Consider the following 27,725-nt stretch of genomic DNA (forward strand, 5'->3'; position numbering starts at 1 on the left):
ATAGTTTGAAACTTGCGTTGGCTGAAAAAAGACATAGGCTGGCACGCTGAAAAGTCTCTGTCACCAAGATAACGCACCATACCACACATCAGCAACAACAATGGATAAATTGCGTGGATTGTGCTTTGAACTGATTCCTCATTCGTCGTGTTCACCAGGCTTAGCCTCAAGTGGCTTCTTCTCGTTCCCTAATTTGAAACTTTGACTTGCTGGAAAGGAATTTTCGTCAAATGAGGAAATGATAGTCTCAGCCGGCGAACATTTTGCAGAGCTTGAGGAGCTATTATTTTTCCGATAGGATGAAAAAACTGCAGGATCACTGGACCAAGTGTACATCCCACGAAGTAAACTATGGCGAGAAGTAAGGTGGATTGTTTCCGAAACAAACATTTTTTATTACTTTTTTACCAGACTTATCAAACCACTTTCGTACATTTGTCCTGATAGAAAGCAAGAATCATTGTTTCGTTCAGTGTTCATCATCATTACTTGATCGAAAGAGTCGAGTAAAAATAAACAAGACTGGACAAATGTAAACAGTGATTTCCTGTCAGGCGGCAGTAAAGATGAGGTTGAATTACTTACCAAATGTACAATGTATGGAGCAATTCCTATTACAGCTGCAACAAATGCCCACTCCACAGCTGAACCAATCTGCCTAATACACGTTGGATGGATCTCCATACTCTGAAGAACGTTGGTAAAGAGAGACATTACGCAGAAGAACTTGAGGAGCGTCACTCCACAAGCAACAACCCACGTGTGTCCGGAGACTAAAATAAAAACAAATAGAAATGTTTCATTTTAGCAAAAGCTTAGCAAATATTTTAAAATACGAAGCAAGTAATTATTTTAGAGCATTAAAATAAAATGTAAACGTGGGAACAAGTTTACAAAGGCAGTTATGCTGGGAGATACCGTACATCACTGAATATGACATTCTCAGAGAAAAATTGCTTTTAGACACTTGTGCGAAACTGAGTCCAAGGAGAGAGAATAAAACATTTGAGAATTCGCACAACGAACCCGCTGGATAAATCGCGCTAAATGGAAATTAAAGCTCGAGTGTTTGAGGTTCTTAGCCATTAGACGAAATTCAACTTCTCCTAGTATCGAGGAGTGTCCACGGGTCTCAAAAATATTACCTTTAGACTCAATTTATTGAGTACTGAAATCCTTTATACGTTTTGTGTTAATTACTTTTATCTTGATAGCGGTTGGTAATGATTGCTATAGTGGAAGACTCAGTAACTGCAATAAGAATTACACTACCTGATCAGAAATATCTATGTATAGAGCACGAGGTGTCACGAGGTGCGGATCCGCCGGTAGAAGCCGGGAGTTTTGTGTTGCCAGAGAAGTATAAGTCACACCCGAATGGGTCTGTCAGGAGGCTCAGTAATTTAGAAATTGAACTAATCATAGCATGTCAGCCGAATAACTTATCAATCCGAGACATTTCAACAGACCACGCCGTCTGTTGCTAGTGTGACTGAAGTGGAAACGCGAACTACCAGCCACAGGTAAACGAAGAACAGACAGACCTCATTTACTGAAGGACAGTGACCGACGAGCTTTACGGAGGATGTGACTTCGTAGGCTTTCCCCGCCGTAATAAGTTTTGAAAGTCTCTTCGGGTTTGCTGCCGGATCCTAAAATCAACTCGATATTTCGGCGATCCAACTGGTCGCCATCTTCATGGAGAATGCTGCTTCTGCTGATGAGTCCTGCTGAGAACTGACGCCAGGCTGCAAATCGACGTCCTATATAGACCACCGTTCGGTACTCGGTGGCCTCTATAGGACGTCGATTTGCAGCCTGGCTTCAGTTCTCAGCGGGAGGCAGAAGCAGCATTCTCCACGAAGATAGCGACCAGTTGGATCGCCGAAATATCAAGTCAAATTGATTTTAGGATCCGGCAGCAAACCCGAAGAGACTGTTACGGAGGATGGTTGTGAAATAACGCGTGAAACCAGCAGATTGGATCATTCATAAGTTCCAAAGTCCTACCAGGAGCGCTGGGAGTTAAAGAGAACGTTGTAAAGCGGTAAAGCTGCTCCTCACAAACCATACAACTCTGTAGTCACTGTTAAGCAACGCTTAAGGTGGCGCAAAGGGTCACATCATTGAAAATTGGATAACTGGAAACAATTGATTCGGAATTATGAATCGCACTATAGATTATGACAATTCGATGGAAGGGTAGGGATTGGCCGAATTCACGGAGAACGTGCCATCAGGTGTGGTGTCAACAGTGGAGGCATGACGGTGTTTTCCGTTGTTAGGGCGTGATCATCTTATGACGCTTAAGAGCTCGTTAAATACAGACGTATATGAACCCATTTATAGCGTCGTATTCTTCCTACAACAGAGGACCAGAGACGATGATTGTTTATATCAGTTTCGCATTGCACCTTGTCACAAAGTAGGCAATAGTTTGCGAACAATAACGTTTCTGAAAGGGACTGGCCTGCCAAGACTCCCGACCTGAACCCAATGGAAAATCTCTGGGATGAATTGGAACGACTTCGCTTCCGATCCCAGCGTTTCTGGTTTCAACTCTTAAGGAAAAATTGGCTGCCGTTCCTCCACAGACCCTGACACGCTTCTCCGAATACATCCCATTCAGGGTTCAAACTATTATGAAGGCGAAGTCTACACATACAGCATATTAACGTCCACTAATAGATTTCCGCGCTACTTTTTGTCAGATAACATATTTGTATACCGATGCAGGGGATCTTCTTCCTTCTCAGTGAAACAAGCGATATGGTAAGATCTTCTACCTCATTCTCATTTGCACCGCTCTTCTAAGACAGCAAGTCTGTAACCCGACAGGTATGGCACTTATTCCAGTCTGTGTCTCCCATCCCAGTGACGTCCTTTCTCGTTGAGGATGAACGACTGAAAATACACTGATGCGCCAAAGAAACTGGTATAGACATGCATCCTCAAATACAGTGATATGTAAACAGGGAGAATACCGCGCTACGGTCGGCAACGCCTATATAAGACACCAAGCGTCTGGCGCAGTTGTTAGACCGGTTACTGCTGCTACAATGACAGGTTATCAAGACCTAACTTACTTTGCACGTGGTGCTATAGCCGGCGCGCGAATGATGGGACACAGCATCTACGAGGTAGCGATGAAGTGGGGATTTTCCTGTACGATTATTTCACGAGTGTACCATGAATATGAGGAATCCGGTAAAACATCAAATCTCCAACACTGCTGCGGCCGGAAAAAGATCTTGCAAGGACGGGACCAACGACGACTGAAAAGAATCGTTCAGTGTGATAGAAGTGCAATCCTTCCGTAAATTGCTGCAGATTTCGGTGCTGGGCCATCAACAAGTGTCACCGTGCGAATCATTCAACCAAACATCACCGATACGGGCTTTCGGAGCCGAAGGCCCACTCGCGTACCCTTGATGACTGCACGACACAAGGCTTTAAGCATCGCCTGGGCCCGTGAACACCGACATTGGACTGTTGATGACTGGAAACATGTTGCCTGGTCGGACGAATCTCGTTTCAAATAGTATTGAGCTGATGGTCGTGTAAGGTGAAGGAGCCAACCTCATGAATCCATGGACCCCGCATGTCAGCAGGGGACTGTTCAAGCTGGTGGCTCTTTAATGATGTGGGTGTGTGCAGTTTGAGTGATAAGGGACCCCTGGTATGTCTAGAAACGACAAGTGACATGTGCATAAGAATCCTGTCTATCACCTGCATCCATTCATGACCATTGTGCATTCCGACAGACTTGGGCAATTCCAGTAGAACAATGCGACACCGCACACGTCCAGAATTGCTACAGAGTGGCTCCAGGAACACTCTTCTAATTTCAAACATTTCCGCTGGCCACCAAACTCTCCAGACATGAACATTATTGAGCATATCTCGGCTGCCTTACATCGTTCTGTTCAGAAGAGACCTTTACCCCCTCGTACGGGAATTTATGGACAGTCCTGGAGGATTCGGGGTGTCCATTCCCTCCAGCACTACTTCAGACATTGGTCGAGTCCATGTCACGTCGTGTTGTGGAACTTCTGCGTGCCCGCGGGGGCCCTACGCGATATTAGGGCAGGTGTACCAGTTTCTTTGGCTCTTCAGCATATATCTTCCATGTTACAAAGCACATGCAATATGTACAATGTTGACGAATGCCACACTTCTGTGTACTTTTTGTGTGCTGGGGCATTTCGTAGTAACAACACTGGACGTGGGAACAGTAAATGTAGCACACATAGGATGATTTCCGAAGGATCATTTCCCTGACATCCTCTGGATTCAAAATAAATTATTTTCCCGTGAGCGCAGCAATTCTGGTTTATAACTGAGGCGCTGTGAACCGTAAGGGAAGGCCTAAAGTAGACCGTTGTCCAGTCCACATTTAAGTGAATATCAGGGAAACCGGCGAGACAGCTTTTCGTGAATGTTCGTATATACCATGTGGGCTGACAGCACAGATAAACCTGACTCACTCTAAGATCAGCAGATGTCAGAAGCGAATAAATGGTTCAGCCTCAGAACCGACGATGATGTGCTTTATGCCCTTATTGTTCTCAGCGCATCAGTTTATGCCAAAATTCGGTAAAAGTAGTTTAATCCACAACGTACAGCAGATATGCAAAGTAGCTGTTCGACGACGGTGATGGATTTGTGCAACCAATAAGTATAGTGTGGAAGTGACTTGTTCGGAAGAAGGATATCGGAAACCGGAGGCAACTGTTGATTGCCATGCGCTTAAGATAGTAATACTTAATACAAGCTTGTAGTCACTCCACTGATTGATTTGATGATGACCACAGACTACATTGTTTCGGAAATGTATCAATTCGAGATACGAAAACGGACCTAGAAACGACTGAGGAGAGCTACAAGCAAAGTGGGAAAGTCTCAAATTTACCGTTCGTCTTGAGACTAAGATAATAATGCAGATATATATCTTATGTAATAATTTTATTTATATGCACATCTCCACAAATTGTTCAAAGTGGCGTCTCAGAGATTGTATGCAGTCATGACATCCATACCTATTACCTATTACTAATAATAAAATCTTAAAACCATCGTATAATTCTGTTTGAACAGGCTATTCTCCAAAACGACAAGACGAATTTTCATGGCATTTTCACAGGTAACTTGAGTAAACCTTGGGCCAAAATATAGACTTTCTTACATAAAAATCATATAACGAAAAAAAGATATCGTTATTTATAGTTTTATCGTAAACCGTATTTTCTATCTGTTTGAACACGTTAATCTTAAACTGCTAGAAGAATTTCATACGGTTTTCATCGACAATTTGAACGTAGCTTGGGATCACTTTTAAGCTTTATTTCATCAAAATCGTATCGAAAGGAAAAGACATCGTAATTTAAAATTTAACCTAAAATCGTCTGCTCAGCTTAGTAGTCCGTATGTTTACCTCAGTGACACGATCACCAAGTTGTAGTACATCAAAGCACCAACAGATGACGCTATAAGTACATCAAAAAAGCAATAGATGGCTCTGTCAGTTTTTCTTTTTTTTCTTTTTTAGCTCAGTGACACAAGCACTTTCGGAAGTTTACTTCAGTGATGGAATTTAACTCACCGAAACTGTGTAATGAAACGACGCTTGAAGATACTTCTCCCCAACGTTAACATCGTAAAAGTGGAATTTTGGACGAGAAGTGGCATGGGCGAGGGAAGTTTTACCGTCTCGCTTTAAACGTATTGAGTTCTCGATGAGCTTATATAATGCCATGACCAGACACAAAGCATAAGGCCAGATTCAGCGTATTTCTGTCGTGGACCTCAGTGTTTGCTACTTCTCGCCCGGTCAGTTCTACTTGGCTTTCCTCTTATTGAAGCACACCGACAAAGGTATTTTGAATGTCAAAAACAAATTCCGCCCATACAATGTCTCGGGCACAGCTATAAATGAACACCCGGGCAACGTCGTGTTTCTCAACGGCGTTTCTAATAAAATGTTACTTTGTATCAGATAGGAAAATTAAGTTCTTTAAATGATGTCATATTCCGCGTTGTTAAGTCCGCCCCACGCTGGCTGGCTAGTTGCAGCTACAGTTGTATTTCAACCTGTGTGTAAATAACGAAAGTTTACGCATAATGTTACTCATATTACTGATAACAGTTGCTGACTATTCCTTTCAAGGGTGACACAATCCTATGAGTATGGTGGCAACTTGAAATTGATTCTATGCCATAATATGACATCGAATCTTATTAGTGTTTGATAAAGGCACAGAGGCACAATAAACAAAATTACATAAAACACAGGAGATGACGTCATTTAAAGAATTAGTAGAGGCCGTAGGATAGCATCAAAAGAAATTAATAAATTCCCATCTTGTTCGTAAGTATCACAGACAGCGAGAATTCTTGCCATTAAAGCCTTTTTAAGTCTGCATGGCTCTTCCCAAGAGAGCCTTTTTTCAGTCTCTACGGCGCTCGCACGCAAAATGTTTTACATCGTCCCACAATTACAAATTAAATGGCATCTGATATAGTTGCAAAACATGCTGGGCGCTTTAAAAAGGAGGGTGTAACCAAAATATTAAAACTAGAAGCAATCTGCCACGTGGCTGACTTATCCATCGACTGACAATCTTTAATAGGCTAATTAGTCATAATAATTATTGTAAAATTGGCACAGCACGTAATTAGTTCACTAAGTGTCCACTACTACTCCTCCGGTATTTTAAACGTGACATAGATTGAACACTTATTTAAAATGTGACTAATGAAATTCATGAATCACAAAAGGAGGAGGTGTACTTGGAAAAGGCCGGGAGATACGGAAAGATTTCAGTTACATTACGTCATGGACAGGCAGATACTGGATTCTTAGGCGTACCCAACAGCAGGCACAGACTCAGGTTACAATTCAGTGAAGAGCCTACTGAATTTTAAAGGACAAGTCAAGAAGAATAAAAGTGCAAAGAAGTGGGTACGGAAGAAATAAGAATTGAAGATAAATGCTTGATTTTCTCCAAGGCTATAGATACTGCGATACCGAATAGCTTAGTAGTCATTTCAGTTGAAGGGGAATGGACCTCTCTAAAAATGGAAAACACAGAAATTCAAAAGAAAACTTAGGTACAAAGATGGTAAACGCGCAGAAACCATGAGTAACAGAAGAAATCCACCAGTTGATTGATGAAAGAAGGAAGCATAAAAATGTCCAGGGAAATTCTTGAACGCAGTAATGCAAGTCGTTTAGGAATGAAATAAACAGGAGTTGCAAGGAAGCTAAGACGAAATGGCTGCATGAAATATGTGAAGACACAGAAAAAGAAACGGTTGTCGAAAGGACTGACTCAGAATATAGAAAAGGCAAAACAACCTTCTGTGACGTTAAAAGCAAGGGTGGTAACATTAAAAGTGCATTGGGAATCCCAGTATGAAATGCAAAGGAGAGAGCTCTATGAGGGAGATGAGTTGTCTGATGTGATAGAAGAAGAAACAAGAGTCGACAGGGATGAGATAGAGGATGCATTATTAGAATGAGAATTTAAAAGAGCATTGGAAGACTTAAGACCAAAAAAGGCTGAATGGGTAGATAACATTCTATCAAAATTTCTAAAATCACTGGGGGAAACGGCAACAAAAGAACTAATAACGTAGGTGTGTAGAACGTATGACTCTGGTGATAAAGCATCTAGTTTTGGAAAAAATTTCATCCATGCATTTCCGGAGAATGCAAGAGCTGCTGAATACGAGAATTATCACACAATCAGCTTTACAGTTCAATAATCCAAGTTGCTGACAAGAATACTACTCAGAAGAATGGAAAAGAAAACTTGAGTATGTGTCACCTGACGGTCAATTTTGCTTTAGGAAAGGTAAAGGAACCAGAGAAGCAATTCTGACGTTGCGGTTGATAATGTAAGCAAGACTAAAGAAAACTCCAGACGCGTTCATACGATTTGTCGACTTGGAAAGAGCGCTCAAGAGTGTCAAACACTGCAAGATGTTTGAAATTCTGAGAATAGTGGTAAGCTATAGGGGGAGATGGGTAACGTACACCATATACAAGAGCCAAAAGGGAATAATAAGAGTGGAAGACCAAGAACGGAGAGCTCGGATTAAAAAAGACGTAAGACAGGGGTGTAGCCCTCCGCCCCTCCTGTTGAATCTGTACATCGAAGAAACAATGATGGAAATAAAATTAAAATTGAGGGTGAAAGAATGTCAATGATATCAGTGGTAAGATTCGCTCATTACATTGCTATCATCAGTGAAATTGTGAAGAAGAATTAAAAGATCTGCTGAACGGGATGAACTGTCTATTTAGTACAGAAATGGGTTGAGAGTAAACCAAAGGAAAATGAAAGTAGTCAAACGCAGCAGGAATGAGGGCTGATGGCCACGAAGCAGAAAAAGTTAAGGAATGCTGCTACGTAAGTTGTAAAATCCCAATACCGACGGAGCAAGGAGGACATCAAAAGCAGACTATCACTGGCAAAAAGGGCATTCGTGGCCAAGAGTAGCCTACTAGTATCAAACGGAGGCCTTAATTTGAGGAAGAAATTTGTGACAATGTACGTTTGGAGCACAGCATTGTATGCTAGTGAAACATGGTGCATGGCAACACTTGAACAGAAGATATCCGAAGCATGTAAGACATGGTGCTACAGACGAATGTTGAAAGTAGGGTGGATTGGTAAGGTTTGGAATAAGGAGGTCCTTATACTGGCATAAAGGGATCTGTCCTGTAACGTTTACCTTTGTCTTGTATTTCAGGACCTTACACGTATTGCACTAAGTGCAGCAAAGCTCCGAATTTTGCCTACAGTATTCAGTTTACGTATTACTTCACGCATGGGACAAACGCACGTCTGTTGTAATAAATCATATAATTGCTGTAGCAGCGTCGAGAATCAATTTCTAATACCGACCAACATTTTATAGAAGCGTAACATGAAAAACTGATAACGTTTCGAAGATCAGCTGAAAAGCAATTGATGTGTTATTCTTTTACGTTGTACCACGATCTGTCTGCAACATGAAAAACTGATAACGTTTCGAAGATCAGCTGAAAAGCAATTGATGTGTTATTCTTTTAGGTTGTACCACGATCTGTCTGCAACAACGCACAACGGAAGGTTCATGCCCAACTTCGGATTCATGTTACAGAATAAGAGGCCCCTTTATATCCCACGAGAGACAAATAATGTCCGCGAGAGAAACCGTCGCTGCTGCCCCATACCGCAAAGTGTGCAGCCGGCAGAAAAAATGAACAGTTATGGGTTATATGCTTCCGCCAAGTGGAAGACAATTACTTTTTAGTATCCGAAAGGGACAGCCTTAGTCCCTATTTATTACATCATTACAGATTGAAATTTAAATCAATGCCTTTCAAACACCAACCCTATAGTGATATGGTGCCTTCGGTTAGTCAGTGCTCCACTCTGCAGATTTCTCTGATTGCAGTAATCCTGTATCGCAATGGCTCTCACTCTAAATACGTCTTAGAATCATCTGGTCAGTATTCGTCTGCCCGCGACGTCAAGGGGAGTCTGGAAACACTGGAATTCCACAGTCCAGGATCAGCTGCAATCGAACCACGGAGAGCTCCAGTACTCTCTCTGACACAAAACACACTACTAATAAAACACTTTTTAAAAATTCTTTCTGACTGCGAATCAACGCTATCCATATGTGGTAAGGAAACAAATGATGTGCGTATGTTTTCATTGGTTCCTCTAGATCGGATGAAATTGTAAACTCGTAAACACGACTAACCTGTCGGTCAATATAGACGTTCTGCTTGAACACAATCTTAAGGGGACTCGTACGAGAATAGCTGTCAAAAAATCGATTTTTTAAAATTTTTGTCTTAAAAAATCCTCTGTAGTTTTCTGAACGAGAAAAAGTTTACTTCCAGCGAAATTGACCACAGAAAGTACCAAAATTAGATGAATTCAAAAGTGGCTGCAAGCAGCACGACGTTGTCATGACACACAACAGCTGTGTTAAAAATAAAGTTTTGTTCCCATCTGTTTCGTTTTTATGACTTTTTAGTCCACGAAGTCGCTTATCTTTTGTTTATACAGAGAATTTAGTCGTTGTTTGCTGTTATTTTGGCACGAATATTTTGTTTACAGCGAAGTAATTGTGTGTGTGAGAGTTTCTTATCGTGTGCATGACTTTCGTATTCCACTTGAAAATGACACTGAGGGAATGAAAAAGGCAGTATGGGCTACCTTCTTTCATAAATCCTCCACAGATGACAACCCATGTCATGCAATCTGCCCACCTGGCTACAAGAGGGCTGCTACTCAAGGTGAGACCTACAACCATAAACATTCTTTGCCATTTGCTATAATAGAAGTTGAAAAATCTGTATATAGTGATCTTAGTGAAAAAAGGTTATTAGAGAAATGTTCACGTGATAGGACTCAAAATCCAAATGAAAGTTTCAACAATCGTATATGGCAAAGAATACCAAAACTTTTCTAGTAGGACTAAAAACAATGAAAACAGATGCGCTAGAAGCTGTTCTATGTTTTAATAACGGTACAGCGTCAAGGCTTAATGTTATCGAACTGATGGGAGGGTCCGGTGGACTAGATATGCATAGAGCTCTAATAGCCACCGACCGACGGGGACTCTCTGAAGCAGAAAAATCAGTGTTGGAAGCCACCGAAGAAGCAAAAATAAGAAGGAGAGATAGTGTGAAAAGAGAAGAGAGGAAAACAACACAGGAAACAAGATGAATATAAACCTGGGATGCATTACTGCCATGCAAGTTTAATAGAAAAAGCAAGTTTTAACTTAAACTTGAATTTTCCGAAAGTTAAATTACTTCATGTTCTCGTAAAGTTTCGCTAAAAACTATTAAAGAGCTGTGGCCAAGCGGCTCTATGCGCTTCAGTCCGGAACCGTGCTGGTGCTACGGTCGCAGGTTCGCATCCTGCCTCGGGCATGGATGTGTGTGACGTCCTTAGGTTAGTTAGGTTTAAGTAGTTCTACGTTCTAGGGGACTGATGACCTCAGAAGTTAAGTCCCATAGGGCTCAGAGCCATTTGAACCATTTGAACTATTAAAGATAGCTGAAATTTTGTATACTGTCTCAAAACTTGTTTAACCAAAAAGTAGTCGACTCTTATGACTTAATTTTGAAGATAAAAAGCTTTTTTGAGGAAAAACCCTGAATTTATTTCCTAAATTTTTGATACTCATACTTAAAATTTCTTTGTACCACAATTTATGGCAGCACCATTTGCAAGAACAGACTATACTTTGCTCTATTTTCCCATAGATTGATACGATAGATACTTGAATGTTTTAAAAAAAGCAGGAGTCTCTGTTTAAGAGGTGTTTAAGTTATTCGATCTTGAGGTAACATTCCAGCAATTGCAGAATATCAATTTACATTTCATTAATTCAGTAGAAACTAAAATGTACCACAAATACGTCGCACAAATGAACGGCCACACGTATCGCAGTTCCCGAGGTAGACGCTGTTCCTTAGCGAGCCAATAGCATCACAGAAGACTTACTGCCCAACCTTATTTTCTACGGTCTTTGGTGTCATGGTTACCGCATTTAAGCCTTCTTACCCAATTTTCCGCTGCTTTATATAATGTGGAACAGTAAAAGAAGTGACAAACGGCAGGCCGAAATATCTTACGCCGCGTAATGTGCAAGCTGCCAGAACTATTTCAAATATGCAGGTAAAGTTCAGCTCCACACATCCAAAGACGGTCAGTCGATTGTCACACTATGATAGGTCATTATTTCCGAACCGTTGATATCTGCTAGAGCTGCGCACAGAATTATCCTACTGTTGTTAACATCCAATACCGCTCTCAAATACATAAGAGATCAGCAATTATAACAATATTACGCTTACCTGTTATTGCAAAAATAATAACAATAGAAACGAAGGTAGCTGTCAACAGCGAAAACGCCTCTGTGAACCTCCGACCAAACTTGTTGCCCAGGAAATGCGCTGCCAAATGCGCCGGGGCGTCGACGACACCTTGAGCTATGAAGGCCAGGAACGGATTACCGCCCAGGTTCCCGACGTTAAACCGAATGCAGCTCGTGGTCAGGATGCATACACACCTGTGGAAATAGGGTGACAGATGAGCCACCAGAAACATTCGAGTTCGAACGATTGGTGAAAATAAGTGGTTTCTGCTCCTAAAATATGTATTTCATGTTAGATTTTTTCGATATCAGAATGCGAATCCACACATGAATCTACCACTCTACTGGGAGGTATCAGAACTCAGACCTCGCATCACCTGAGACGTAAAGCAGTGACGGTAAGACTATTACGAAGCTGGATATTGTCGAAAAATCGTGGTTTTACAAGCCTTAATTTTCAAGTCTTTTAGTGTGCTTGTAAGGCTTTAATATCTGAAGCTGTTGCAACAATATTCATACGATTATAAACTTCGGAAAGTACTCTTTCATTCGCTATACTTAATAGTCCTTCACACCGAGAAGCGTAACTAGTGTGCGAGGTGTCTGGCGTGAGATGGTTCTTTCCTAATATGCGGTAGCACGCTATCTCTTATTAGGGTAATTTCACCTTGTCACCTAGTGGCTGGCTGCAGACTCAAGTTATTAATATGTCGTTTGATTATTTGTCATTATTTTCCGATTTCCGCAGTTCCTTAGTTGTTTCAAAATTCATGCAGGTATACTCCGTCTTTGCAGCTGAATGAAAGGCAGATTGTTTTTTGCCATATGCTTTTCGCTTCTTCAGTGGCCTGTAATACATGTGTTTTTACGCAGTAATTACAAACGTGTTACGTTTTCTCAAGTAGCTCTCTTGTTATTCAGGTTAGAAAAACTTTTTCAGCACAAATTTCCTGAGGTTAGATTATCGTTTCGTGTTAAATATATAATGTTGTTAGTTGATGTGTGTCAGGCTCGAAATGTGTTTACTTGGTGTCCAGACACCAGGTGACCGATTAACGGCGTTTTGTCGCCCACATTTATCGCAACACATCACTTAGGAGTTTCATTGTATGTTAAATGTGTGTGGTTAAAATGTTTAGTGTTGCCAATTGTCGCTGTGTGTCTATCTTTCGTCTTTTGTTTGTGTTGTCTATGTGAGGATAGATACTTGTTCATTTGTTGCGTGCTTGTATTTTTCGGTTTCTTTCTTTTTTTTTTTTGCAAGAAAGTACAAACACCAATCACCACAAATTCCACCTAAAACTAATAAACCTCGCAGACAGAGAATTAATAGCAAAAGAAACACAACTACGTGAAAAAAGGGCTCTAATGCAATCTCGGTACGAAGATAAACAGCCACTACATAGAAAATCTGATTGTAGAATCAAAATGCAAGCTTGTAGAGGAAGAGAAACAAGAACACAGCACAATAAATGTTGGACTAACATGAGAACTAGTGAAGGAGGAAATAAGTATAATCACCAGATCGAAGAAAGAGCAAAATAGGAAACTTCAAAAAGAAAAGAACACGACTAGGGAATTAAAAGAAAAACTGCACTCTAATAGCATCATAATTACAAGAGCTGATCTGAGAGTCACCTCAGTGCTGATCAATAAAGAACAATATATGTAAAAAACAAAAGATTTTATCTTCAAAGGGAACAGCGCAGTGCTGATGAATAAAGAACAATAAACAGAACGATTTCATCTCCTCTAATAACATTACAAAACTGAAATCTAATGCCATAGCATGTTTCCATACAAACATAAAAAACTACCTCAAAGACATCAGCCATAGACTGCTAAACAAGCAAAAACAGTATATCGCACAGAAGAACCCGAGAGCACTACTTGGAAGACAACCCAAAGACCTCAGTCCACTTATTCCAGCGAGGCATGTTATAAATTTCATCAATGCTCTGTCATGTCATACCATGTGGTGAAACACATGAACATAATCATCACACTACGCTATGGAATGTAGAATCGCAGGACAGTGAAAAACACTAATAAACTCATTACACATATAAGAGACTTACATATTCCACAAAGAGCGTCACTCAACACAGAAAAAATGTACACCTCCACAGTAAAACTGACTGAAAATCTACTGACAAGCAACATACTACCTGCAGATAATATTAGAGAAATGACGAAAACCCTTAAAGTAATCACATCTCAAAATCACTTCGAGACTGAAAAGGAATTTTACTCACAGAAAAGCCTTCAAATCGGATCCCCAATATCAGAAACATTGCCAAACATATTCATCAACCACATAGAAAGCACAATCTATGATGCAGTCATCATAAATAAAGGAAACGAAATTGTCTGCTGGTACAAGTATGTGGATAATGCAATCTCTATGGTAGATGAACCATCAGATATAACAGATAAACTGCGTAAAGACGAAAACAACATACATAAAAAAATTGAATTAACCATTGAAAAAGAAATACTAAAGAAAATACATGTCTTGGATATAACGGTAAAGTGAGACAGAAATAAAGACACATTGGACAGCTCCAGGAACCTAACAGCCACTGACACAAATTATTATACATGCCACGTCCAAACAACCACAAAATCAAAAATCAGTGACCCTATGACATATGTTACACTGACTAGATAGTGTTCCACCCAGCAAAGAAAATTATGAAAAAGAATTACAGACAGCACAACTCATAGCCACAAACAATGGTTATAACAACCATATAGTACAAAGTCTCAGTCATAAAATCAAAACAGAACTAAAGAAAAATGGAAACAAGTAGAGAACATGATACTGACAGAACCCCACAAACAATAAAGAAATCACAGCATACATAGAAACACAAAACAGTAACATAACGTGAATAACGGAAAGAAATGGTACACTTTAATAGCTGGTCGGAGTGGTCGAGCGCTTCTAGGCGCTACAGTCTGGAACCGCGCGACCGCTACGCTCGCAGGTTCGAATCCTGTCTCGGGCATGGATGTGTGTGATGTCCTTAGGTTAGTTAGGTTTAAGTAGTTCTAAGTTGTAGGGGACTGATGACCTCAGATGGTAAGTCCCATAGTGCTCAGAGCCATTTGAACCATTTGAACACTTTAATATACAAACATAAATCAACACACAGAGCAACAAATATACAAGAGAAAAGAAGGATTACACATTGCTTACAGAACAAGAAAACCACTCCCGTCACGTCTACAAACAACTACAGAAAAACTAGATAAATACCAAGGAACAGGTATATACCAATCTCAAGAACCTAAATCAATGTATCGGGGAGTGACAGGCAGGAATTTACAACTAGTTGTTCAGAACATACAACATGCTGGAAGTATGAAAATAGATATTCTACCTTCGCTGAACGCCTGATGAAACATGGACATGAACCATCCAGCATAGAACAAGACAGCATAGAACATGACATTACAGGAAAGTATTCCTATACGAAGAGTCCTTGCAATGAAACAGAATGTAATTAATGAGGAAATTAACTTAATCAATAACTCACTGATCATCTTAGGCACGAAAACAATAATGAGCAGATAAATAAAACATAAGCAGACTAAATAATTAACTAATCCCTTCTCTTCTCTCACACTTTCTGTCTCCCTCTCTTTCTTTGTTTCTCTCTCTCTCTCTCTCTCTCTTACACACACACACACACACACACACACACACACACACACACACACACACACAGACACAGACACACACACACACACACACAAACACACACACACGCGCGCGCGCACAAAGAGTAAAAACAGATACAACAAATTAACACATATAAAACAGCACATGGGCATGTACATGCAAACAAAAGACGAAATATGGACATACAGTGATAGTTGAAAACGCTACAAACTGTAAACGCATACAAATTCAATTTACAGTGAAAAGTGCGAGTGAAGTGTTGTAATAAATGTAGGCGATAAAACGCCGGGAACCGGACATTTGGGGTATGGACACAGAGTAAACATACCTCAAGGACGACATACATGAACTAACAATATTGGATTAGTAAAGTAAGACTAAAAAGTAATATACCCTCGTGAAACGTGTACTGCAGAAGTTGTTTCTAATCTGAAAAACAAGAGTGTAACGTGAGCAAAGTACCGTATTAAATAATTGTAATTAAGTCATGAAAAGATATATATATTACAGGCCACTGAAGATACTTAATAAACAAAATGCGTAATGCTAAATCCAAACTACCAATCATTTAGTTGAAATGACGGTAGCCGTCCGATGTGGCCGAGCTGTTCTGGGCGCTTCAGTCCGGAACCGCGCTCCTGCTACGGTCGCAGGTTCGAACGCTGCCTCGGGCATGGATGTGTGTGATGTCCTTAGGTTTAAGTAGTTCTAAGTCTAGAGAACTGATGACCATAGGTGTTAAGTCCCATAGCGCTTATAACCATTTCTACCATTTTTGAAATGACGGAACATTACTCCGTGAAAGTTTGACAATTTTTGGAAATTTGTGAAGCTATCTGTTTGGTAATCTTGTTCTGCTAGCTCTTCATGGCCGTCGTATCATATTTGTGTGAAGCCAAAGCAATATAAAACTGTGCCCATATCGTCTGTTTATTACGACAATCCACGCATAAGGTATAGCCTCTTGTGTGGAATACATTGCACCGTTTAAAACGCATTATCCTCAAGAAATAGAAATCTGGTGAGCAAGTAACCCAGATCATTAAGAGATTATCTGGAGTAGCCTACTTCAGAGCAGTAACAATGGAAAATGCTATAAACTGTCCCTCGAATAATGGACTCTTCTCACGTAATAGTCATATATATATGCAAGATGCAGAGAACTAAATGATTTCTAGCCAGCTCCCAAAATCATAAAGAGTCACCTGTTCTAGAATAATCATTACTTTCTGAATCTGTTGTGTAGCTAACCTCATCTACACATGGAGAACATTTCAAATGGTAGTAAAATAAATAAATAAAGAAAAGAGAGAGAGAGAGAGAGAGAGAGAGAGAGAGAGAGAGATGAAAGCTGTTCTGTTGCGAGATCGAAGGAGACAGAAGCGAAAGTTTTATTCTTGAAAAGAAAAAAGTGAGGACAGAGCTTCAGATATGCAATCTGAAGAAGAAGCCAACGAACGCACCTTCTGGAGTGGTTCTTTTCTTTGAAGACTAACATAGAGAAATGAGCACAGTCCATGGAATGCTGTACTTGAACTCCCGAAGAATGTCAGCTTGACAGAGAGCTTTTGTTTTCCCTTACTGCAGTTCTTTTGGAAAATGGTTCAAATGGCTCTGAGCACTATGCGACTTAAGTTCTGAGGTCGTCAGTCGCCTAGAACTTAGAACTAATTAAACCTAACTAACCTAAAGACATCACGCATATCCATGCCCGAGGCAGGATTCGAACCTGTGACCGTAGCGGTCGCTCGGTTCCAGACTGTAGCTCCTAGAACCGCACGGCCACTCAGGCCGGCTCTTTTGCACAACAAAGGCATTAAATGTAGGATGGGCAGTAAGGAACACAATATTATTATTTTAGGGTGCACCTGTTTTTAGTTTGACCGGTGTTAAATGTTTTATCTAACTGTCTCGTATTAGGACACAATTTCAGTTTCTTTCCAGGCTGACTTGTTTGAGCTTGTTGCATTTGGTCTGGCGTTGTCATGCTGAAGGAGATGGTGCTCCATGTGTGGACGAACTCTTCGAAATCGAAACTCGATTACAACACGCTGTTGTCGCGCACGACATAATTACCAAGCTACACACAATATTTTGGCGCCCTGTAACACCAGAGGGATGCAAAGATGCAGAAATGAGGAGTAAATATGTAGAATGTTGATGACGTTTGTTTTATTTAAAAAAAAAGATTTTTCACACAAAAATTCGAAGGCATTACCTTTCAGCATGCCCTGGTATAGTTGGATTGACAGATTCAAGAGTGATATAACGATGGGACTTGTTATACTTGTCACAGAAGACAAATGAAGTAACAGTAAGTACGTTTTATGTGAATGCTGCAGTATCCGCAACTGTGAAACATTATACGTTTATTGAAGTAGGATCACTACTGCTGTCAGCTGCAGCGGGACATTTAGCGGAATCAGCGGACCGGAATTCGAACCCGGGATCTTCTACTTACTAGGCACGTGCGGTAACCTGTGCGCCATTCGGGACACAGCGTTGTCGCAGCTACACGGGCCGCAAATTTTCTCTCGTCGCCGCTGATTCCGCTTAATTTCCCGCTGCAGCTGACAACAGTGATCCCTCTGCAATTTACATGTAAGTGGCATTCTTGCCAGAATTTGCCAGATTAAACAGCTATCGAATTACAAGCACTTCAGAAGGTATATATTTTGTTAATAATATTATGAATATGCCAAGCATAAGTTCAAAAGTGAACAGAAATTAAGTTTTTTTTAATGTGTTGTTCTCAGAAAATAAAATGGACCACTGAAGATGGTGAAACATCTCCGAATCATGTACGTATGTAAACTGTTCGTTCAAGACTGAATAATTTCTCCATACGGAAATTATTCAGGCTGTGAAATGACTGAGCGTACTTGAAACAAGTTGATCTATCGACTGTAGTAAACCAAGTTGGCCTTTTTGATGATAAGATGATTCACTCCACTCACCTGCCGAAGATCAGTATAAGAGTGTTCCTGAACAGGCTCCTGTTGGTGACGAGGCTCAGCACTCCCATCTTGGGCGACCGCCGCTTCGTGATTGTGTTGAGCATAGCGAGCGTGTCGTCAGGAATGGGCTTCTCGTTGGTTTCGGCGATCCTGCTGACGACGCGGAACGCCTTCCTCGTGTGTCCTTTATTTAGCAGCCAGCGTGGAGACTCCGGCAGAAAGCTGTGACATTTGAGGCGCGTAATATAATTTAATTTACGAGAATAGGAGCATTTGTAGTGGGTTGCTACAGAAGAATACTGAAGATCAGATGGACAGATCGAGTAACTAATGAACAAGTACTGAATCGAAATGGGGTGAAAGGACCATCAGGGCACAATTTGACTAAAGTAAGGAGTGGGTTGAGAGGAAAAATACTGAGGTATTAAGAAAAAGTTGATTTGGTAATTGAGGGAAGTGTTGGGGATAAAAACTCTAGAAGGAGACGAAGGTTTTACTGCAGTAAGACAACTCTCGTGGCTCTAAGTCGCATTAGTAATGCAGACATTAACAGAGTTGCACAGAACAGACTAGCGTGGAGTGTTGCATCAAACAAGTCTTCAGACTGAAATTGTAACGTTCTTTAATTAAATAAAATAGGATACTTAGTAATATTATTCTGATTTGTATGGAATACAAAACTGGACACGTAATTCTAATTATCGTGTAGCGTGTTGTAACTGCAAGTGGTGTGCTTACTCTGTGCTATTGTTAGCAAACTTTATACGAACTGATTGGGCAAAGCAACTCCCAATACCAATAAACAAATACAGTCATTCCAAAAGTCATTCAGTCCCTTAGGCACTGAATCCTCTGGCCCTGTTCAAAACTGATAACCCTGGTCCCTGTGCACATAACAATAAATTAAATTGTCTTACCTCTAAAGCAGCAACGGTGGAACACGATACACTCCGGTCTCTCACAAAAAAAGGGAAAAAACGAAATGCTACCTAGAGACTCAGCAGTGCGCAATGCTGGCCACAATAGTTTGAAATGCACATGATGTCCTTTTGGCTTATAAATGAAAAAAAACAACTTGTTTGTCTGAAAAACATATGACCTGGACAGGGAGGTGGTACTGATTATCGTGAAATACTAACGCTGATTGTTTTTTTAGAAAAATTATGTTGCAGGTTAAGGTTGTCTTTGCAGAAACATTTGAAAATTGAAGTTAGATTGGTTACAGTAATATACTATATTTATTAACTGATTCACGAACAATGAGATTTATGTAGCAAATATTATCTAACATCATTAAACCAGCATAAATGCAGATCATCAAATTACATATAGCTCTGCTAACAAATCTTAGAAACATTAAAAAAGTGAAATACGTAACTAGCCTTTTTATCAGATCAGTTTACGTACATTCTGGGGTTACTCAACAATTGACAATTATCAGCCAACTCATCTATACTAACGTACTGGCAAAATGAAAATCATAATTATTTAACATCTTTACTTTGCTTGTGAGATGGCTTCTGCTTACATGTTCTCGTAGTTCCTATATTAATCTAACACTTGGCTAAAATGGCTCTGAGCACTATGGGACTCAACTGCTGTGGTCATCAGTCCCCTAGAACTTAGAACTAGTTAAACCTAACGACATCACACACATCCATGCCCGAGGCAGGATTCGAACCTGCGACCGTAGCGGTCTTGCGGTTCCAGACTGCAGCGCCTTTAACCGCACGGCCACTTCGGCCGGCAATCTAACACTTGGTGGCTTCACGGAGTACATTACAAAACCTGCCTCCTCCATCGTCTTTCGCTAACAGACAGCTACCTACGACTGTGCGCCTAGCACTCTCTTACTCTAACACTACTATCTCAAACCAGTAGCAGTATTTTTTGCTCTGCCGTCATGCACAGTCAGCGATCCGCTTTATAAAACCTATCAGAGACACACATCGTTTATGAAATCATAGTCCATTTTCGTTTACATTAATATTATTATCATATTCGGGTGCCACATAGGAGTGCAACCCAGTAGACTCCTTTCAGTGTATACACTATGTGATCAAAAGTATACGGATACCCCCAAAAACATATGTTTTTCATATTAGGTGCATTGTGCTGCCACCTACTGCCAGATACTCCATATCAGCGACCTCAGTAGTCATTAAACATCGTGATAGAACAGAATGGGGCCCTCCGCTGAATTTACGGACTTCGAACGTGGTCAGTTGATTGGGTGTCACTTGTGTCATACGTCTGTACACGAGATTTCCACAATCCTAAACATCCCTAGGTCCGCTGTTTCCGATGTGACAGTGAGGTGGAAACGTGAAGGGACACGTACACCACAAAAGCGTACAGGCTGACCTCGTATGTTGACTAACAAAGACCGCCGACAGTTGAAGAGGGCCGGCCTGAGTGGCCGTGCGGTTCTAGGCGCTACAGTCTGGAGCCGAGCGACCGCTACGGTCGCAGGTTCGAATCCTGCCTTGGGCATGGATGTTTGTGATGTCCTTAGGTTAGTTAGGTTTAATTAGTTCTAAGTTCTAGGCGACTGATGACCTCAGAAGTTAAGTCGCATAGTGCTCAGAGCCATTTCAACCATTTAGTTGAAGAGGGTCAAAATGTGTAATAGGCAAACATCTATCCAGACCATCTCACAGGAATTCCGAACTGCATCAGTATCCACTGCAAGTATTATGACAGTTAGGCGGGAAGGGAGAAAACTTGGATTTCATGGTCTAGTGGCTGCTCATAAGCCACACATCACGCCCATAAAGGCCAAACGACGCCTTGTTCGATGTAAGGAGCGTAAACATTGGACGATTGAACAGTGGAAAAACGTGTGGAGTGAGGAATCACGGAACACAATGTGGCAATCCTATGGTAGAGGGTATGGGTCTGGCGAATGCCCTGTTAACGTCATTTACCGGCGTGTGTAGTGCCTAAAGTAAATTTCGGAGGCGGTGTTGTTACAGTGTGGTCGTGTTTTTCATGGAGGGGGCTTGCACCCTTCGTTGTTTTGCGTGGCACTTATACAGCACAGGCCTACACTGATGTTTTAAGCACCTTCTTGCTTCCCGCTGTTGAAGAGCAATTAGGGGATGGCGATTGCATCTTTCAACACGATCGAGCACCTTTTCATAATGCATAGCTTGTGGCGGAGTGGTTACACGACAATAACATACCTCTAATGGACTGGCCTGCACGGAGTCCTGATCTGAATCCTATAGAACACTTTTGGGATGTTTTGGAACGCCGACTTCGTGCCAGGCCTCACCGACCAACATCGATACCTCTCCTCAGTGCAGCACTCCGTGAAGAATGGGCTGCCGTTCCCCAAGAAACCGCTGTTTAATTACAACCGACAGTTACGGTCAGAGCGGCAGTCAACAACAGCACAAGCGCCACATAGTTCACGTACCTCAACGCCCTCACCTTCAGAACTAGCTACCCCACAAGCTCCTATCCACTGCCCGATAGGTACCGCGACATCGCTTTATCTGCCATTCATAATATGATGATCATTAGACATATACATAACCTCCGTCCATAATTCGAAGGAGTACATCGTTGTTCCACAGATTATATTCTCAATTTAGTTTACTTACTTTCTAAGTAAAGGCAAAACGTGTGCGCTAGAAGTGATCTCTAGTGGTCCGTCAAGTGAATGCTGTTGATATGGCAGCTGGCAGATGGCAACGTACCGTACCAAATGACTGATTTACTTTTATTCAGTGATAATTAGTCTGAAGATTTGTTTCGTCGAATGTAGATCATTTTAAATCGTTTTTTGTCTTCTTTGATTTATATTTGACGGTTGACATGAACATATCTGTAAACGTAACTGCAGTACGTGATATATCAGATGTATCATGCAATTATGAAGGCTCCTGACGGTTTTTACTGCCGATATCTCCTTAACTGGCGGTTAATTTTAACGAATCGTTCCTAGAGTGACGTGTCTGCGATAAATTTTCAACACATCGTTTCCTTGAAACGGCACATTGTCGCAATGCTTGCTAGCTACATTACGAAAACAAAGAAGAACCGACGACAAAACCGAGTAACCCGTTTCCAAACTTACCATTCACCAACTGCTATCGAGTTTCATGTTCGCATCAAGTTTTATGGGAGACACGTCATTCTGATCTCACTTCCCAGTAAGCTTAAGGTAACTCTAGCGTCTCCTGACATGTTAAATGGAAAAAAAAGCAGGAAGTATGACGACAGTTACTTGAATTTCGGTTTTAGGTATACTACTGTCGGAAATGAAGAAGTTAAATAAATGACAGAACAAAGAAAAGCTTTCACTAAACATACTGTAATTCCTGCAAAAGCTCTTCATTCATCTAACACAGTTGCCTGCAGTGTATCAAAGAGCAAGAAACATAGCGGAAGACCTTATTTTAGCAGCCAATGTGTGCAAATATTTACTACGATACTTGAGATCAGCTGTCATGCAACTGAAAAATTTTTCTTTCCAGACGACATTACAACTCGTAGAATACTCGGTAATGCTAACGACATTAATGATCAGTTGGCTGAAAAACTCAAAGGTCACGGTGATTTCACGAATTAATAGGATGAAGCTACAGATAACCAAAGATGTGTACCTAATTTGTTACGAGCGGGTTAGACAAGGCAACAAGTGTCACGAGGATATTTTTTCTGCAGGAAAATTGCTCTTGTAACAAAAGCAACAGAGCTCTTCGAAGCACTACATCTACATCTACATCTATACCCTGCGAGTTATGTGAAGCGCGTGGCAGGGGGCATTATACTAATTGTTAGGGTTTCCTCCCGTTCCATTCATGTATGGAGCGCGGAAAGAATGATTATTTGAATTAATCCGTGAGTGCAGTAATTATTCTAATCCTTTCCTCACGATCCCTATGTGAGTGACACGTAGGGGGTTGCGGTATACTCCTAGCGTCGTCATTTAAACAAGGCTTTTTAAACTTTGTTAATAGACTTTCTGGGAATAGTTTATGTTTATCTTCAAGAGTCTTCCAATTCAGTTCCTTCAGTATCTCTGTGTCACTCTCCCGTGGATCAAATTAACCTGTGACCATTCGTTCTGCTCTTCTTTGTCTACTTTCAATATCCAGTTTTATTCCTATTTGGTACGGGTCTCACACACTTGAGCCGGTCGCATGAGTGGTTTGTAAGCAGTCTCCTTTGACTGCACATACCCAGTATTCTATCAGACAACCGAAGTGTACCGTGTCCTTTACCCACGACTGAACCGATCTCATCACTACATTTCATATCCATACAATGCGTTGCACCAAGGTATTTATTTATATGAGTTGGCCAATTCCAGAAGTGACTCACTGATATTATGGTTAGAGGATACTATGTTTTTTCGTATCGTGAAGTGCACAATTTTACATTTCTGAACACGTAAGGGAAGTTGCCAATCTTTGCACTACTTTGGAACTTATCAAGGTCTGATTGGATATTTATATATCATCATTCAGACTGTACTTCATTGTATATAACTGTATCATCCGCAAAAAGTCTGAGATTACTATTAATATCATTTGCAAGGTAATGAATATGTCACATGCACGGTAAGGGTTCCATCACACCTTGGAGCAGGCATACTGGACGTTACTTCTACATCTGCCGGCCGCTGTGGCCGAGCGGTTCTAGGCGCTGCAGTTTGGAACGGCGCGACCGCTACGGTCGCAGGTTCGAATCCTGCCTCGGGCATGGATGTGTGTGATGTCCTTAGGTTAGTTAGTTTTAAGTAGTTCTGAGCTCTAGGGGACTGATGACCTCAATTGTTAAGTCCCATAGTGCTCAGAGCCATTTGAACCAACTTCTACATCTGATGATGACTTCCATCCAAAATAACACACTGCGTCCTCCTTAACAAAATGTCCTCATTGCAGTCACAAATTTCGCTTGATACCCCATATGATCGTACTTTTGACAGTAAGGGTAGGTGTAGTACCGAGTCAGATGCTTTCCAGAAAGCGAGAAATACAGCATCTGTCTGACTGCCTTCATCCAGAGCTTTCAGTATGTTGTGTGATGAAGCGGGAAGTGGATTTCACATGATCGTTTTCGGAATCCATGCTGGTTAACATTGAGGAGATCATTGTGTTCAAGACAGCTCATTACGATTGTTCTCAGAATACGTCCTAAGATTCTACAATAAAGCCATGTCAAGGATATTGGATACACTTTTGAGAAAGAAATCAAAGGTAACTGGGTAAACTGTGTAGGCGTGGGCGCAGATGGTGGTCATGGTATGACTGGCGCTTACGCTGGACTACAAGCTCTGCCCCTCATGCTATTTGGACTTACTGTTTTATTCGCTGAGAAGCACTGGAATCAAAAAACTTGAGCCCCATCCTTCATGAAGTACTTCAGTCAGTGATCGAAGTAGTAAACTTCATTAAAATTCGGCCAGGTAATTAGAGTTTTTTCTACAAATGTGCGTTGATATAAGGGCTGAGCACAGTCCTCTAATTTATTACGGTAGCTCTTGCTCACTTTTTCGTGGTAAATGTTCTGAAGAACATTTATGAAACCTCATATATACTTTACGGTTAACTGGTTCAAAAGAATCACTTTAGTTCCAGGAAGCCCGTAGACGCCGATTTTGTTTTGAAATGGGCATATCGTTGTCACACTTCTGAATAATTCAGTTCACTGACTGTATCCTTTAAAGGTGATGAGAACAACACTGTGCAATTATCAGACAAAATTTCAGCATTCACAAAGAAATTACTATTATGAAGAAAAGGTTGGATGATAAGGATGAACCTTTCGTTTTCTCTTTTCATCATGCAGTTTTAAAAGGCAATGGAGTTTCATTTGAGTGAAAAACCGAAGCCAGTGTTTGTGGATCATTAAACTTAACTCTGCGATTACTTTCTGAAGTAATTTTCAAAAGAAGTTGATAAACACAACTGGATCACAGATTATTTTAGTGCCGATCTTCGTTCATCACTTACCATTGAAGGACAAAAGCGTTTTATTAATATTTTTTCAGAGTCCCCATTGAAATCGAAGATCGTTTCGTCACCGCTGCTTGAGTTTTCGAGTGTAGTGAAGCAGAAGCAGGGGCAAGTACATAACAAAGCACTACTTACGTGACTTAGGTTTTATAGCAATGGTAGTCATCAACGCGAAATACAGATCACGTATGAATGAAGAGAAGTAGATATGCGTCGTAATTTCCAATATTATGTCGAGGTTTGAAGAACTGATGATCAAGAAACAAGCTCATCCTTTCCAATGATTTCTTTCAAGGATAAAATGTAATATTAGAAGTTGATTAAAATGTGTAAAATAGTTAATACTATACGTAAATTTACCCCGCACGTAGAGTGAGACGTCATGTGCAAAAGGATCCCCGGGTGGTCATGTTCAGCAGTTAACCCGAAAAATTAGAAAACCAATGCTGTATTCTACTTCTATATTGTTCTAAGCCGTAGAATTTTTTCCAGTGATGCTAGTTCCACTACATTATGACAGAGCTTCTGTGTAATTTGAAAGGTTTATAGAATACCTTGCGACAAACTGAACCTTTAGTGGACGCGTGAGAATTGGTCACGTAGTGCTGCTATTAGTGCCTTTCTCGCTATAGGGAGATGAGAGCGTGGGTCGTTGGTCTCTAACACATACTTTGTTTTACATAGATGCTCATCTTGTTATTTCATTTACCTCAATTTACAAGCATCATCTCTACTGTTTCAACCATGGTATCCCGCTAACGTATCCACATCATTTGCAGCATTTCCACCAATATTATTAGCACAGACTTATGGAACGTAGTTGTTACCTCACTCGGATGGAACAATATTATTGCTTTGCACCTAAATTATTGTATTTCATGCTGATCTTTTCATTTGGCCCAAAGAAATTCCCTTCTTGATATCACAAGTATTGCTCAACGATCTTAGTAACGGTTCGACACACAAATTTAACTTAGACTGGACTGACCATCCGCGTTCTTTGTTCCAGCTGTAGTGGAACTGGTCAGTGGGCCTTCTTTCGTCAGGTACTAGAGTTCTCGATTCTTGAGATAAAATCACGACAAAATACAATAAAGTTCAAATTGTAGTCCTGGAATTCGAATAGTTTTAACGATATTGATAAATAGCTTTATACAATTTTAACAATAATATGTGTTCAGACATTAATCTGAAATATTGGTTTTATTATTTTTAGAAGAACCAACTATTTTTCGTATAATGTATGTATTTCAGTTTCAAGTCATTGACATCGAAATCGTTAGTTATAAACTTTCAAAATAACTTGAAAAATGATAAACAATTATTTCTTATCTAAAAGATTTTGCTTGAGATTTACATATTATTATTGTTCTTCTTGTTTAGTTGTTAAAGTTGTATGTCAGTGAGAGTGAGATTTAGTTGTTGGCGCATTCTGCCATGTTGAACAGTTGTAATTTTATGATTTTACACCGGAAAGGTAATTAAATTTGTTCTATGTGATGAAAATGGTGAGAGTAATTGTGCATGGATGTGTTAGTTTACTTACATAAACGCTTTTCATGAAAAGATAATGAACCTTTTTATTTGTGGAGCTATTGTGATTGACTATAATGAAGACGTTCTAATTCTGAAGGCAATTTGGAAGCATTGTAATGAAACAAAGGAAATGTATGAACAGATGAATGCATTTTAACCACACATTGTCCTTCTCTGAAACTCAGAATCTAAATCAAACTACCAAATGCAAATTAATCTTTCATCTAGCCACGATTTCGTCGATGAGCCCTAAGGAGAAGGTGAGTAATAAAACTTTTACTGTGCGACCAGAGATACTGAATTTAATTGGTGAAAGGAGAAAATATAAAAAATGCAGTAAATGTTGCAGGCAGAAAGGAATACAAACGTCTCAAAAATGAGAACGACAGGATGTGCAAAATGGCTAATCAGGGATGGCTGGAGGACAAATGTAACGATGTAAAGGCATATGTCACTAGGGGTAAGATATATACTGCCTACAGGAAAATTAAAGAAACCTTTGAAGAAAAGAGAACCACTTGCATGAATATCAAGAGCTCAGATGGAAACCCAGTTCTAAGCAAAGACAGGAATGCAGAAAAGTGGAAGGAGTACATAGAGGGTCTATACAAGGGTGATGTACTGGAGGGCAATATTATGGAAATGGAAGAGCATGTAGATGAAGATGAAATGGGAGATATG

General features: G+C 40.5%; 1 protein-coding gene across 1 annotated transcript in view; it reads right to left on the reverse strand.

The window, feature by feature from the left end:
- The window catches only part of LOC124606824 (solute carrier family 22 member 7-like), a 95,283-nt gene that overhangs the window by 1,118 nt on the left and 66,440 nt on the right, over positions 1-27,725 (reverse strand). The window contains exons 6-8 of the mRNA XM_047138893.1: positions 18,538-18,759; positions 11,873-12,087; positions 586-773 (exon numbers count right to left, since the gene is read on the reverse strand). Of these exons, the coding sequence (XP_046994849.1) occupies positions 586-773; positions 11,873-12,087; positions 18,538-18,759 (625 nt within the window). The remainder of the gene's footprint in view (positions 1-585; positions 774-11,872; positions 12,088-18,537; positions 18,760-27,725) is intronic.

This window comes from Schistocerca americana, chromosome 3, assembly GCF_021461395.2.
Source record: "Schistocerca americana isolate TAMUIC-IGC-003095 chromosome 3, iqSchAmer2.1, whole genome shotgun sequence".
Classification (NCBI taxonomy): Eukaryota; Metazoa; Arthropoda; class Insecta; order Orthoptera; family Acrididae; genus Schistocerca; species Schistocerca americana.